This window comes from Gekko japonicus, unplaced genomic scaffold (genome assembly GCF_001447785.1).
Source record: "Gekko japonicus isolate JY-2015 unplaced genomic scaffold, Gekko_japonicus_V1.1 scaffold1906, whole genome shotgun sequence".
Taxonomy (NCBI): Eukaryota; Metazoa; Chordata; class Lepidosauria; order Squamata; family Gekkonidae; genus Gekko; species Gekko japonicus.
In genome coordinates this window covers 109216-124910 of record NW_015171561.1, presented here as the reverse complement: position 1 = coordinate 124910, position 15695 = coordinate 109216, and the positions used below count along the sequence as shown (strand labels likewise).

The window sequence follows — 15695 nt, the reverse complement described above, 5'->3', positions numbered from 1 at the left end:
TGGCTGGGTTGGCGAATTTGTAGGACCTCATCTTCATCCGAGTTGTCGGACGCAGCAGTGGGTGACATGTGGTGCGATGAAGATGGTGGACGGTCCCAGTGTGAGCCCTCGTACACGGTGGCCATCTGGAGGGCTCCATCTATAGTGAGGTCAGCGGTGCCTACCAGTTTGCAGTGGAGCTTAACATCCTGCAGACCCCAGATGAATTGTGTCAGGATATTCTCTTCCACCTTCATGAACCCACAATCCATCACGTGTTGGCGGAGGTCAGCCATGAAAGTGGCGGCCGTCTCGCTGGGCTTTTGGAGGCACGCTTGGAAGTCCATGCGCTTGGCCATTGTTGTGGGCTTTTGTGCATAGTACCTTGTTAAGGCCACGATGATCTCGTCGTAGGTGTTCTCCAGGAGCGTCTTGGGCGCCAGGAGGCTTTTGGCGAGACGAATGGTGGCCACCCCACATCTGCTGAGGAGTAGCGCCCGTTTCTTGCCAGCATTGGTAACCTCATGGTAGGTGAAGAAGCAGGTGAGCTGGTCTACCCACGATTCCCAGAACTCGGAGTGTGTAGGGTCAAAGATCTTGAGGTGTTCCAGAGCGACAGCCATGACTCTTGAGTGAAGCGGGGAGCGGGGCACGTTGCAGTGCTGCTCGGGAGCAATGCGGGGCACGGCGGCTTCCACTGGATCGATGCTCGGTGCTGGATGAAGAGTCCAGCTCGCTCATTGGCATCCCATCCTCGTCGCCAGTATAAAGTACTGATGCTGATGTGTTGAAGAGTGATTACAGCTCATACTTGATTAAGTTACATGCAGATCTTGAGATGATTTAGCCGGCTCACAGACTGGCTTATATTCCCGAATCACACCACACCCACCCACCTACCCACCCACACACACACACACACACACACACACATGATAGGGTATTTACAGTGCACCCCTAGACCCACAGGTCCCCTCTAGGATCCTAGCCTCCCAATAGGTGTGTGCTAGGATCCATTCTGGCTATTGTCTTTGGAGATGAAGCTCGGGCCCTTCGCCTGACCATGCGTTGACCCGACCCCGTGCACGGACTTCCCTGCGTACACAACAGGAATATTGCCTCTTCTCTGGTAAATGAGATTATTGGGGGGGGGGGGCTTGGTGAAAGTAGTGGCAGGCTGTAATGAGGAAGTGACTACTGTGCAGGTTTGAACCTGGTCAGCAGAGCACTATTCTCAAGGAACAAACCTTGTACACAGTCAAAGGAGTCCAAGCAACATGTTCATCCAGCAAGAACTGCAAAGTTCTCAGCATGCCCAAGAAGGATGGGGAGACGAAGGCTGAAGCAGGAACAGAAAGAGAGAATTATTACTACAAAACCAAGACTGAATGATAACATGGCCAGGGAAAATGGAGGGCAGGATGCACCCTGTAGCATTAGCAACCACCAGATGGTGTTATTGATCAGACAAGGATTTTGGTTAAGAAATGTCTGAGAGGAAATGTAAGGAAATCAGATTCTGTAACATCTTCAGTGTACACAGAAATGATATCTACACAGTTCTTTGACCATTTCGGCTTGGAATGCTTTTTAGTAAAGATTTCAGAAAACCAAAATCATCATCTGTGTCAGTTTTCTGACTCTCTACTGTGCTTTTTAAAATGGAAATGGAGGACAAAAATATATATGTAAACTGTGTAATTCCTTAGAAAAAAGCTGTTTGACTAGACTTTGTACCACTTTAGCTTAAGCTGTAAGTGCAAAGAAATGAAGGCAAACCAAACTAATTAACTAAAGAAAAGTTGAAATAGCAGTGCACACTGAAGCAGTGCCACAAGCCCCTGAGGGAAGATTGGCAAAGAAAGAGAGGGGATAGGAGCATAATGGAAAAAGGGAAGTGGGCTGAAAAGTACTTTAATGGACAGATTTTATTTATATTTTTGTAATCGAACGTTTACTTATGCCAGAGGGTGGATGTGTGCATTGACACATCAGAGCTTCCTGGCATTAAGTGCTCAAAAGATGCTGGATTGTTCATTTTGGTGAAGTAGGACTGCATTTCCAGTTCCTTCTGGAGTTTGGCTTGTAGCTTTTTCCCTTTTCTTTAATATTAACCACAACAATAGGCTCTTGCATCACAAAATTTGAACCCTCTTTAACATAGATACTACTCAAAAATATAATTCAACACCCTCTGTAGATGTCACTAATCTATAGCTTTTATATAAAAAGACCCTCAGAGAATGTTTCATTTGAAACACAGCATCACTGCCAAAAGCTCCAAATTAACTGTAATGGAAAAGCACATAAACTGATGATTTAAGGAAAGAAAGTGCAACGAAATATATTCTAGAAAAGATGTGGGCAACAGCACTTCAATAAATGTTACAGATGACAAGAAACCTTTATCGACATCCATCTTGTAGAAATCAGCACTGCGATGCTGAGAAAAATACTCTGAACTACTGAAATTTTGCTGTGGTTTGTTTTCCGGTTTTTGTTTTGTTGGGCTGGAGGAGGGGGCAATGTACTACCTGGATATTTCAGAATGTGCCCCGTCTTTTCTTCTTCCCCTGTTCTAAGCCCCCCCTCCATCCCCCTTGCTGATTAATATGCACATACTTTTAAGATGAATATGAATTTACATTATACAGGTTTACAAAGAGGTTTAAAAGCAACATACATCCATATAAATATCTTGTTCTAAAGGCCCCTTATCTTTACAAGGGGTGCCTGTCTAAAATATCTGCATTTTGAAATTAAGAAAAGTAAGTATACAGGAGAAGAAAAATGCCATTCGATGTAAGGGAAAGCATGTTTTGTCTTGTTTGAGCTGTATTTATAATTTATTTGAAGAAACTAAAGAGATACAATATACACTATTTTCAAATAAGAGAAGTAAGACAGGCCTGAGCATGTTTGGGGGGAGCATTTGGGGGGAATCAACTTTCATATGTATAATTCAATTTTAGTATACAAATAATTTATCTAATTTCTTCAACAGTTCATTTATTTTCCTATTTCCCCAGGCTCAGAATTAAGAGGCTTATGATATTAATTAACCCAAAATATTTTCTTACATAAATCAAATAAAGTCTAATAAGAGATTTCTCTTATGCTGTTTGCCATGTCATTTTTTCCGCCAGTAATAACACTGTTCAATATAGATTGCATAGGCACCAAACAGTGATACACTCACAATAGAGAGTTACTCCAAATTAAGCCCTAAGGTTGCAAAAGTCTGGGTTGGAAAATTCTTGGAGATGTTAGGGCAGGGTTTGTCAAGGGACCTCAGCAGGGATATGCCTTAGACTCCACCCTCCAAAGCAGCCATTTTTTTCCAGGGGACCTGACCTCTGTAGTCTGGAGATAAGGTTGCCAGGTCCTCCCTGGCAATTAGCGGGGGATGGGGGGACTTACCAGGAGAAAGAGAAAGGCCCAGGCCATGTCACTGGTTTTGCTCAGGAAGTGACATCATCATGCCAGCAACTTCCTGATGACACTCTGGTATTTTTTGCAAAAACTCTATGGAAAAACTGGCTTCTACCATAGAGTTTTTGTCCAAATACTAGAGTGCTGACCAGAAGTCACTGGGGTGTTGACTTTATTTCCTGGGCAACGTGGCCTGGGCCTTCTTTCTACTTATAAGTTCCCCTACTGGCCAGCTGATCAGTGGCTGGGGAGCAGGGCCTGGTGACAGGAAACTCCTGCTTCCATCCACTGGGGTATCTGGCAACCCTATCTGGAGAGCAGTTCTGAGGGATCTCCAGGCCACACCTGGATCTTGGCAACCCTGAGCCCATTGATTTCAGTGGATTTAGACTCAAGTAGCTCTGGACAGAATTACAATGTCAGTCAGGTGAATGTGGTCCTTTTTGCTGGGGATCTAAATAACATATTTATTATTTGATTTTTATCCTGCCCTACCGCCGAAGCGGCTCAGGGCGGCTTACAACAATAAAAGCAATAAGACAATACCTCTAAAACAATATACAATACATTAAAATCACAATTTACCCGCATTATAACATACACAAGACGGCGACTATAAAATGCTGACATACTCAATCTGGGTTGTTGAATGCTTGGCGGAATAACTCCGTCTTCACCGCTCTCCGGAACTGGCAGAGATTCCGGAGGGCGCGGATCTCCTGGGGGAGCTGGTTCCATAATATTGGTGCTGCCAAAGAGAATGCCCTAGTTCTAGTAGATGTTAATTTGGCTTCCCTAGGGCCAGGGGGGACTAATCGATCCTGTGACTCAGATCTCAGTGCTCTCGGGGGAACATACAGGGAAAGGCGGTCCTGCAGGTAGGCAGGCCCCAGACCATAAAGGGCTTTAAAGGTCATAACCAGCACCTTGAAGCGTATCCGGAACGCTATTGGCAGCCAGTGCAGCGCCCTCAGCACAGGCTGGATGTGCTCCCTCACAGGGGCACCCACCAACAGCCTGGCTGCGGCATTCTGCACCAGCTGCAGCTTCCGAAGTTGCCCCAAGGGCAGCCCCATGTAGAGAGCATTGCAGTAGTCCAATCTCGAGGTGACCATCGCATGGATCACTGACGCCAGATCATTGCGTTCAAGGAAGGGGACCAACTGCCTAATCAGCCATAGGTGCTAAAAGGCTGCCTCGGCAGTGGCTGCTACCTGGGCCTCCATTGCCAAGGAAGCATCCAGGAGCACTCCCAAACTCCTGACCCTCGGAGCTGGCAACAATGGCGCCCCACCGAAGGCCGAGAGTGGGAGCCCTACCCCCGTACCGCTCCGATTCAGGCATAGGACCTCCGTCTTCGTCGGATTTAGTTTCAGTCGACTCCGTCCAAGCCAGTCTGCTACATATTCCTCATGAACCCAGCATTCATCTTAAAGAGGACCTGAGAGAAGGGTTGGTTCCAGGTTTTTGTAGGCTATAGCCAGGCCCCCTTTCTCACTTTGAGAGTCCCTGTTGGGAAGAAAAACAGGGCAGAAATGAAGTAAATAAATATCTCAAAAGAACCCTGAAAGGTAGGTTAGAAAAGCTACAGAGACTGGATCAAGATTATACAGTGAGTATTTATTAAGTGATGAATTTTTAAAACATAGACTTAAAAGTCCATGTCTAACTCTATGATCAAGTGGTTCTCACTAATTACTTTTGAATTCCAATATAGCCCATGCTGTAGGTAAACCAGTGCAAAGGCTAGTAATTACTTGACAGTGTTTTGTTATGACATGAAAAAGAATGTGATTGCATGGTGTTTTGTTCACACTTACAATGTAAAAATTAGATCTCATGGGCCATGCTAGTTCATTAAAAAGAATTAAACAGAAGTAATAGAAAAATGTTCTACTTATTAAGACTAAAAGTCACAGGTCGATTGTGAATTTTAGTTTAAAAATTAATTTCTTCTGGACTTTGTCATAGATGTGCAGTTTAAAATGACCTCAGAATGTAATCTCAAATACTGGTAATCCTAGAAGTATATTGTGTCAGAAAATCTCAGCCTTTTTTGTGCCCAAATCTTGGAGCTTCACCAAGTAGTACCAAGCCATCTTAGCTCTGTGTCAGCTTTTCACTGTCTAATGCATAGGCAGAGGTACCTGAATCCCTGGTCTTTACCAGCACAGGTTGAACATGCCAGGTCCCAGATTGAATGATGATGCCTGGGAGTAGCAGAAGTGTTCTGCGACTGGAATGATTGTTCCCAGAGTCAAATGACAGCCCCTGGGTGTCGGAGAAATCTTTTGGGCCTGGAATGATCTAGAAGTGACATCAGCATGTCAGCAACATTGGGGGCAATGCTCTGGTTTTTCGGCAAAACTCTATGGTAAAAACAGCCTCAAACCATAGAGTTTTGCCCCAAAAAACAGAGCATCACTATCACTTCCGAGTGATGTCAGCATTCCATGTATGACTTCGGGGGTGGGGGCAATTTCCTCCCACTGGCCGGCAGTGGGCAGGAGCCTGCGAAAGTGGGGGATCCCCCACCTGGGGAATGGTATCCCTAGACAGTCCTCAGAGTACAGTAACAAGGAGAAGTGTTTGGGACCTGGAATGACAGGTCCCAGAGTAGAATGAAGGCCCTTGTAATTGAAATCATGCTCTGCGCCTGAAATTGCAAGCCTTCAGAGTGGAATGAAATACCTTTCACTGATTTCAATCACCGGGGCTATCATTCCACTCTGAGAGCTATCACTCCAGTCTCAGAACACTTCTGCTACTCATTCCACTTTGGCGGCTGAGAGGGTAGGATTTCCAGATCCAGGTTGGGAAACTCCTGGAGATTTGGGGATAGAGCCTAGGGAGGACAGGGACCTTAGTGAGGTACAATGCCATAGCATCCATCCTGTGAAGTAGCCATTTCTCCAGAGGAACTTATCTTTGTAGTCTAGAGATGACCTATAATTCTGGGGGGTCCCCAGGAACCACCTGGAGGCTGGTATCCCTAGCCCAGCTATCATTCCAGGGCCAGAACATATCTGCTACTACCAAGGGCCATCATTCCAGGCCCAGAAGATATCTGCTACTCCAAGGGACCATCATTCAACTCTGGGGGTTGTCCTTCAAGTTCCAGAGCACTTCTGCTATTACCGGGGTCTGCCATTCCACTCTGTCATTCCAGGCCCGAACACTCATAGAACTCCCAGGGGCCATCATTCCACTTCAGGGGCTGTCATTCCAGGCCCAGAACATACCTGCTACTCCCAAGGGCTGTCATTCCAGTGACAAAACACTCATGCTGCTCCCAGGGGCTGTCATTCTACTCCAGCAGCTGTTATTCCAGAGTACTTCTGCTACTCCCAGAGTACTTCTGCTACTCTGGGGGATGTCATTCAAGTCCTAGAACACTTGTAAAATATTTGCAATGGTAGTGAAGGCAATGCCCTCAGGGCGCTAACATTCTTTGACTAGCCAATTGAAGTCAGTGAGACAATGTCCAGGCAGCAAAAGGGTTAAAAAAGAAAAGAAAAGTATTATTCAAATAAGGGACAACATGCAGCCAGAAGTTTAGCTCAGATGTCCACTGAGCACCAGTTGTGTTCCAGTTTTATAATCCTTGGTTCTCCTCCCAGTTTTACATCATCCTTGACATCACTTACACATGTGTATTTCAATTTTCTTTGTCTCTACCATCCATTAATCTTACTTTTGACAAACAAGATCTTTCTGGCTTTCTTTAAACTTTTACTGTCCTTTCATCCACAAGCATCTTGTCAAAATGTTAAAAGTGAAATATGGTATTCTGCTGGGCAAAGAACCCTCTGCTGGCTATGTTCCCAGTTTTTCTCATCTCTAAAGCTTACTGGTTTAAATTCATATTATAAGCAAAAATAACTTTATCTGCTATTAATATAGTGTTTTTCTATTAACACATGTATATAAAAATACTTGTTTATACTTGTTTATAAAGTATTCTTACAAAATATATATGAAAGTTTAGTGATGATTCCATTTTAGAAAAATCAAACTTCTTACTTCTTATGACCACTAGAGGACCCTCTCTCATAGAATATATATATATTCTGCTGCTCCAATTAAACTAGATTGTCAAAAGCCTTATGAGTTATTCCTCGTTAAAATACTTTCATTTGATAAAGATAGCAATTAAAACCTTTAATACTGGTATCTCTAATATTGAACATCTGTTCTGTTGGAAACATCTTGGCTATTTTTTCAATCTTGCTTATTGTAGTAGAGATGGGACTATAAAGATTTTCCCCTCTATTTTTTATAGATTTATTCTTTAAGTAATATTTTATTAGGAAGTTAGAAAGGCCTGTTATATAGAAGGCTTTCCTCTTGTAGGTCTGATATTGCTAGCAGACAACATAATAGGTACAAAGTTCATGATTCTGTAGTTCTTGCAATGTCTGGGTCAGAGAAGATTTTAGTCTTGTATCAGTAATGAATACTTTTGTTTGGGATATGAAGAATCCTTGCCCATTATCATTTAGGTTAAGTTAAGTAAACACTTAGGTTTTACATAGATTTGACGCAGATATATGTTTCTTTACATCTGACAAATCAGAGGCTTATTACTCAAATGACCATTGTCTTTTATAACCAATTATGCTTTTTGAATATTGTTTTCTTGATGATGTCAGTCCATGTATAAAATATCATGTATTTCCTGAATATGTTCAGAATATGTACAAGAAGAAGAAGAAGATGAAAAAGAAGAAAAAGAAGAAAGTTGTCCATTTGTGATGAGTTATTTGGTCCCTCTACAGTAGCAAAATCTTCCATGAAAATTCTCACCCAAGGCCAAACTTAACAGCTCAGCTGCAGACACGCACCACTTGGCTTGTAGAAAGATCCGTCTTGCCTGTTCATAGCTTCAGTCTGATTATCCAAAGATTTGTCGACTTGGCTATTAGAATATAAGATGTCTTAGATAGGCTTAAATAATATCATAGCTCAGTTCTTCCACTTCTACTCAGTTCTGGCTATGAGATTTCTAAATACCACATTCCACCTTAAGTTCCTTCCTCCGTGACTGAAGTCCTGCTGTGGCACAGGCTCTAGACTGACCATTCTGAAGGGTAAGTAAATACGGTTTATTGAAAGACTGGTTGAAGGGGTCACATATAGCTCCAATCCACAAACTTTTTGAGAAACTTTTGGAGAATTGGGAAAGAACTTATAATGCTATTAATCTTTAAGGTGCCACTAGACTTCTTTTATTTTTATTTAATATGTCTATTTATAGATATTAGATTTTTATTTTGTCCTTCCTCCAAGGAGTCCAGGGCAGTGTACATGGTCCATTTTATTTTCACACCAACCTGTGAGGTAGGTTAGAAAGTAATTAACCCAAGTTCACCCAGTCAAGTGGCGAAACGTAGGTTTCCCCAGTCACAGAATGACACTCAAACCACCACACCACACCACACCGACTGTCATTTAAGTTTTGTGTGTGCTGTATTCAGTTTTAAATGTGGTGTTAACAAATTATTGGAGCAGCCATTCTAATTAGTTTTTAAAAACTATATCAGTTCACTCTGAAGTCCCTGTGTGATTGTTATTAATCATTTATTTATTTATTTATTTATTTATTTATTTTAAAAATGTAGTTAGGTCCCTCATGGTGGCAAACCATTAAAAAGGTTTTTAAAAAACTTTAAAACAATACATATGTGCAAAACAGCAATTAAAACAAACAAGAAGGAGAATCAATAAGGGAATGTCAAACAATATAATGGACTCCATTAAGTGTGTGTGCCTGAGCTAGCTGCCATGGGATAGCTTATGTGATAATTTCAGGAGAACTGAAGTGATAGAAGAGTTCATCAGAATATAGAATGTTTTCCTAGGTTTTGACATTTCAAGTTCACCAGATTTTATCATTTCAGATTTAGAGTTACCCTTCACGCTCACTGTCTGAACAATGGAAATCACTCTGCCTGTTGTCTTGGGGCACCCAATACCAGCTTTCCTGTCCCTGCTGCTTCCTGGCTCAGACCACTAAATGCCCTCTGCTGTCTGTAACTCTCACTGCTTCCTTGGGTTGCCAGAGTTAAGCCTTTGTGCCTTCTATGTCATTTTACTTGGCTTTCTTGGGGTGCCAAATGCCTCTCTGTGCTTATCCCATCATACTACCTAACCCATGCAGATCTTAAATATCTGCCTCTAACCTGTTCTGCAAGCAGGAATATGCCTTAAAACTGGAACCCTTTATGTCTGCAATTCAAGAGGTATGATACTTTGAGTGAGGGGTAAGTTGGTGAGAAATTCATCCCAGTTGGCTGAAAAACAAAGATGTTTTTGCCAGAAGTTAGTTTTACTTTTATTTGCTATTAACTCCCTTTCCTGAAATTTTGGCAGGGAGGATTCCTTGGGTGAAGGGCACAGCTTCAGAAAACTTTTTTCAGACTAGATGGGGGGGGGGAGTTACGTTCTAAAATATATGTCCCACTGAAACCAACTGGAAATGAAACTGGAGATAAAATGAGTAATACATGACAGTCAAACTAAATGAAAATTAAGAGACTAGCTTCTGCACACTTGTAGTATTAACTTTTCCAGGTTTGTGGTCTCTTCAAGCTATACAGAAGCAAGTTGCCAGTCACTTGAGACCTGAAACAGAGTTAATCTGTTTTCCCCAAAACTTTTCTTTCAGCCAGCCCCTTGGGGTGTTCTTTGAGAAGGCAGTGAAAACAGCCTGCAGTTCACCATACAGGTGAGTCTCCTGCATCCTGGAGGCACTGGTAATGTAGACCTTGAGTGATATTCAGTAGAGGGCATTTGAAGTTTATTTAGAGCCAAAAGTAATACAGCATTTTATCCCATTCTTCCAAACAAAATGCTTGTGGGTGATGCCCTCTAACAGCATAAATATGATGTGTGTGGGAGGTCCCCCTTATAAGCAGAATATGTTTAGGACTCAGAAATAAAGGAGGAATTCAGTTTTAAAGAGCCTTTCCCTAAAGACCCTAGATGAATATTTTAGTACTACAACCTATTTTTGTCTCTTAGGTGTTTTTTTTTTCGGGGGGGGGGTTACTACTAAAGCAGAAGCTTTCATAAAGAAGACTGACTGAGGATAATTCGACATTCTGCCATATACTGTGCCCTTTAAAAAACCTGTCAACTCAGCAACTAGTGCAGCTGGGAGCTTGTCATACATTTTAAAATGAGTAGACATGTTGCAAACTGTACAATAAGAATGACTGGCACTTACTGCAGGATAAATGTAGCTAATTTCTTCCGTGCTAAGTGGTGTTTTGTCTTGTGTGTCAAAAGCAGCTAATCAAACCCCACTTTGCAGCACAGCATTACACATTGATTGCCCAGAGGCGTCTAGCTCTGAAGCCAAGGAGAGTTGCTATGGGAATCAAGAGGGCACTTGGAGACGGGATCCGAGGCTTGGCTTTCTCCCGTCCATGGCTGCTGGAGTCACAGGAATGAAAAACTGAAAGGAGGTGGCTGGAAGGCACGGGAAGATGCAGGCAGGCATATTAGAGGAGGGACTGCCATAGCATGAGTCTGTGGCATGGAAGAGAGCAAAGACATGCATGCATCAGACACTGGTGGCTGTGCTTAGGCTGCCTGGCTGGCTCTTATTCCAACTGTAGAACTGATCTAACAAAACTACAGTAAAAGTCTATTCTGCAGCCAGTCTGGGAAAAGATGGGATCCAGCTCATCAACATACCGGTCCAAGTGTGTTTTCCTGGATATTGATGGAAGGATTCAAAAGGTACTTTTTATTGTTTATTACCCACTGGTGTATTGATTCAATTGTATTTGGGGAAAATGGGGTTCCCCCTCCAGCATTCCCCCCCCCCATTTCTGTATTCTGAACTATAACTGCAGCCTCTGTCAGGTACTAACAATGATGCTTCTGTGACGCTGTCTTGAACTACAAGTATTTTCTCATTCCTGCACAGTCTTCTGTTTGGCAAATGACTATAAAAAATGCAAAGGAACTCTGGGAGAGAGATTCCGTTTACATGCCTGACTTTTCACTTATAAGTTTGGACAATTGCTGTGTGCACTGGTGTCGATGTGAACATAAAGTTATGTGGGAGTTTGGGAGACTCTCCCGTCAGTTTTCTCTGTCAGTAGTTCTGAATGAAGCCAATAAACAATTCTAAAGATGCAGACACTTAGAATGATGAGAAGAGTTATGTAGTTGGGAAGTACAGAAGGCTTTTGATACTACATTTCTGGCAGTACCTACTGATATTTTCAAGATGCCTTGTAGTTAGATACAAATAAGGAGCATTAAACTTCTATCGTAACTTCTTTGAGTACGGAGTAGCCTCGGTGATGGCTACAAAAACAAAGGGGGCACCTTCACTACACATTCAAAAGGGCAAGGAATCAAATAGGAATTTTGCACACAGGATGGCTTCCAAGCTCTTAAAGAGTATTTATAATAAGTGGGGCAAAGGAGGGGTGATATGACTGAAGGTGACTTTTAAAATCCAAACAGTTCCATCTATTGAGGAGTGTCTATTCCAAGTCATTATGTTCCAGTGTTCTTTTGTCCTTTTGAAAAGAGGGAACTGCAACTTGTTCATTCACCACTTTCCTTTGTGTATTAAATTAGTCCTCAAGGACTAATTTTAGGATAAACTCTCTCTCTCCTGAATACAAAGGGGTTGTCTGTCTGCAAATGTGTCACACTAAGGGTTTTTCCAGACGTATTTGTAATTAATTGTAAGCTCTGAAATAGCACTAGTCTCTGTCCAGCTCCAAGAATATTACAGTCCCTCAGCCATATAAGGAAAATGCTTGGAGATACTTTTGTTGAGAGAGAATAGCCTTATGGCTGGGGAAGGGAGGGAGAGTAGGGGTGCAAAGCCTTCCTACACAACAGTGAGGAAACACTGAAAATGTTCTAAAATGTGCTGGGGAATTCAAAATGGGAAAGACTGGGGGGGGGCAGTGGCAGTGATGTAGTGTGTATTATTTTCATGCACTCTGTACATAATAAATGACAATGCCAAGAGTTCCATCCAAAACAAGACTGTGGCAATAGCATATCCATGATGATCTGTGGCATTCTTGCAATAATTGAGATTGCAAGAGGTGAAACTGTATTTTCACGGTCATTCAATATTACACTCTGGTACAGGGAAAAGGGAATTTCTGATAAATAGCAGCATTATCTCCCATCAGGATTCCCTGCAAAAAGATAAGCACTTGGGCTTCTTCTTTTTTTCTTTTTTCTTTTTTTGCAAACACAATATTATCTAGAAAGGCTTATGAGCTTTAGAGCCATGATACTGTGCTGCTTATCATCAGCAAACTTTTCTTCTTACCTCATTTCAGCCTTGAAAGCTACTATGGTGTAGTGGTTAAAGTGGTGGACTAGGATCAGGAAGAATCAGGTTTGAAACCCTGCTCTGCCGTGGAAGCTTTCTGGGTGACCTTGGGTCCTTCATTTTCAGCCTAACCTACCCCACAGAGTGGTTGTGAGGCTAAAATGGAGAAGAGGATAATTATGTAAGCTACTTTGGGTTCCCACTTGGGAGAAATGTGAGGTATATACGAAACAAATAATTTTAACAGTAGTGGGCCATCTCAGATGTTCGACAGCATCCTATGTAGGCATCTTAAGGACCATAGGAACAAAATGAAGTCTACTGAGGACAGACTGGAGCCACACAAACAGGAAGCAGGCAACAGAAACCAACAGCAGGATGATTGTAGTGGGGGAAAGCCAGCTGAGAAAAGTTAGTGTCAGGGCAAAGGGTTAGCAGGACCAGATAGAGCTCTGAAGAAGGCAACTTGTTTCAACAACTGACAGGGTTTAATTTAGCCCTTTTATATTGTTGAAGAACTTGGTATCAAGTCCTGACCCTCCTCGGTGATCCTTATACTTAATGGAGCTGTCCTGAGCTAGAATGCTTTGTAAGGCTTCCCTCCCTCAGGAAATCAATTGGTAGTGCCATACTAACAACTGGTGAAGTCTTATAAAGCTGTTCCAAATTAGAATGTCAGCACTTCTATTATTTTGTCTCTGCACAGATGATAATACCTCTGTTGCCATCAGCTCTTTATTACTAACATAAACTGGTATCTGGACATTATTGGTAGAAAAAAGCAAGAGTCCGGTAGCACCTTAAAGACTAACAAAATTTGTAGCAGAGTGTGAGCTTTTGTGAGTCACAGCTCACTTCTAAAACAGCAACCCATCTTGGACATTATTAGACAGCAAGGCCCTGGATTATATCTTGATACAAATTTACTGCACATGGTGAATTTGATCACTCTCTTCTCCATCTCCCTAAAGGATATGTTACAAAAATGTTCTAAGATCTTAATGCAACACCTCTTACTATGTACAAAATGTTATATTTACAGTGAATAGATCATCCCCACTGCACTTTCTAAATTAATTTCCCCACACACACCAGGTCTGCTATGGAGAAAATCATGCACAAATAATCTGGTTTTGTCTCAAGAGCACTCATATTGTTGAAGAAATTTGGAAAGAGGACAGTTGTTTTTCAAGACATGGGAAACAAAGGCTTGCAGAACAGACACCATCCATTTCATTTATTGGTGACTGACGTCTATCTGCGTGGTGTACAGCAGGGGAGGAATCCTGGGAGGAGCATTTTAGATCCCATCTCATTTAGTCAGGGTTCACTGATAGGTAAAACAGGAGATTATTTCTCTCTCTACACAAAGATATAATTAGAAGAATACAGTCCTTTATCTTTCAAGGAAAATGGTCTCTGGAGGGCACTCATTAAGTGAATTCTAAGCTTTGACCCCATAGTGAGGTAAAATCCTCTTCATACTATTATCCCATATGAAAGGATTTCTTTTCAGATGGCAAAACTAGATGATAGTTATAATGGATGTTGCCATAAATTGTACACATGCAAGGATTAAAACTGAGTAATATTATACACAAATACATTAGGACGGCATAGATTCAATTAGAGAATTGTTCACCCGAGAATTAAAATGGTATAGACAGGGCCTTTCTTCTGGGGGAACACACTGGTATGGAGTTCCAGAACCTCTTCAACAAAATTCTTTTTAAAATGTTTAAAAGTTCATGAGTTTTCAGTATACAGATTGAAAACTTCATTTCCCTCTTGAGAGTTCTGGCACCACTTTAAAAAAAAAAAGCCCTGGGTATAGTCCAATTAGCTATAGAAGGGAAAGGATTAATTCCCCCAGAGGTGTTCTGGCACCACTTTAAGAGAAGATGGCTTTGAAGCCATAACTACACTAACAGGGGTAGTATCTGAAGAAGGAGCCACAAACCAGCCCCTAAAGTTCAGACTCAACATTTTTCATTCCAGTTTTCATAGAAATTATGAAGAAATATGATGTTTGGAAACCTTTGTTATCTAAAGAAGTGAGCATTTGGAAAGCTCACCTGAAAGGCTAAGAATGTAAATTATGCCAGCCTCCTGTAAATGTCTAGGACAAAGAGAGAGAGAAGTCTCCTTCTTTCTCGCTCTTGAGTTGGATAATATTGGGTAAGAGTTGGAGAAGAGGCCAGTTGAATATGTTCAGTCAAATGCTGCATCCTGGGGCCAGGAGATGCATGCAGCAGGCCATGCCCTTTCCTTGAACCCAAGACAACCAACATTCCTGAGGTCATTTCAGGAGCTTGGATTGGGTTCAGAGGAAGGATGAAGCAGGACACTCTTTGGCTAAGGCAATGGAATGTTACAATTCTTAGTTTAGAGGTAAAGATCAGATGTGTATGCTCAGTCTCACTCCAGAATTTATTCTGTGGTCTCAGGGGAAGAGTTGTTGTTGTTCAGTTGCACAGTCAAGTCCGACTCTTCACAACCCCATGGACCACATCACACCAGGCCCTCCTGTCTTCCGTTGTCCTCCGGAGTTTGCTTAATTTCATGTTCGTTGCATTGATAACACTGTCTAACCATCTCATCCTTTGCCGTCCCCTTCTTCTGTTACCTTCAATCTTTCCCAGCATCAGGGTCTTCTTCCGTGAGTGCTCCCTTCTCATTTGGTGGCCAAAGTATTTGAGCTTCAGTATCTGGCCTTCAAGGGAACAGTCAGGATTGATTTCATTTAGGACTGACTGATTTGATCTCCTTGCAGTCCAAGGGACTCTCAAGAGTCTTCTCCAGCAGCATAATTTCAAAGCATCTATTCTTCAGCGCTTGGCCTTCCTTATGGTCCAACTCTCTCACCCATACATTACTGCTGGGAATACCATCGTTTTGACTATGTGGACTTTTGTTGTCAGGGTGATGTCTCTACTTTTTATTATGCTGTCTAGGTTTGCCATAG

At 42.1% G+C, this 15695-nt stretch overlaps 1 protein-coding gene across 1 annotated transcript in view; it reads left to right on the top strand.

Annotated features, from left to right (window-relative positions):
- The first annotated feature begins 11088 nt into the window (after positions 1–11088).
- The window catches only part of PDE9A (phosphodiesterase 9A), a 98960-nt gene continuing 94353 nt past the window's right edge, over positions 11089–15695 (top strand). Inside the window, exon 1 of the mRNA XM_015419739.1 lies at positions 11089–11157. Within this exon, the coding sequence (XP_015275225.1) occupies positions 11089–11157 (69 nt within the window). The remainder of the gene's footprint in view (positions 11158–15695) is intronic.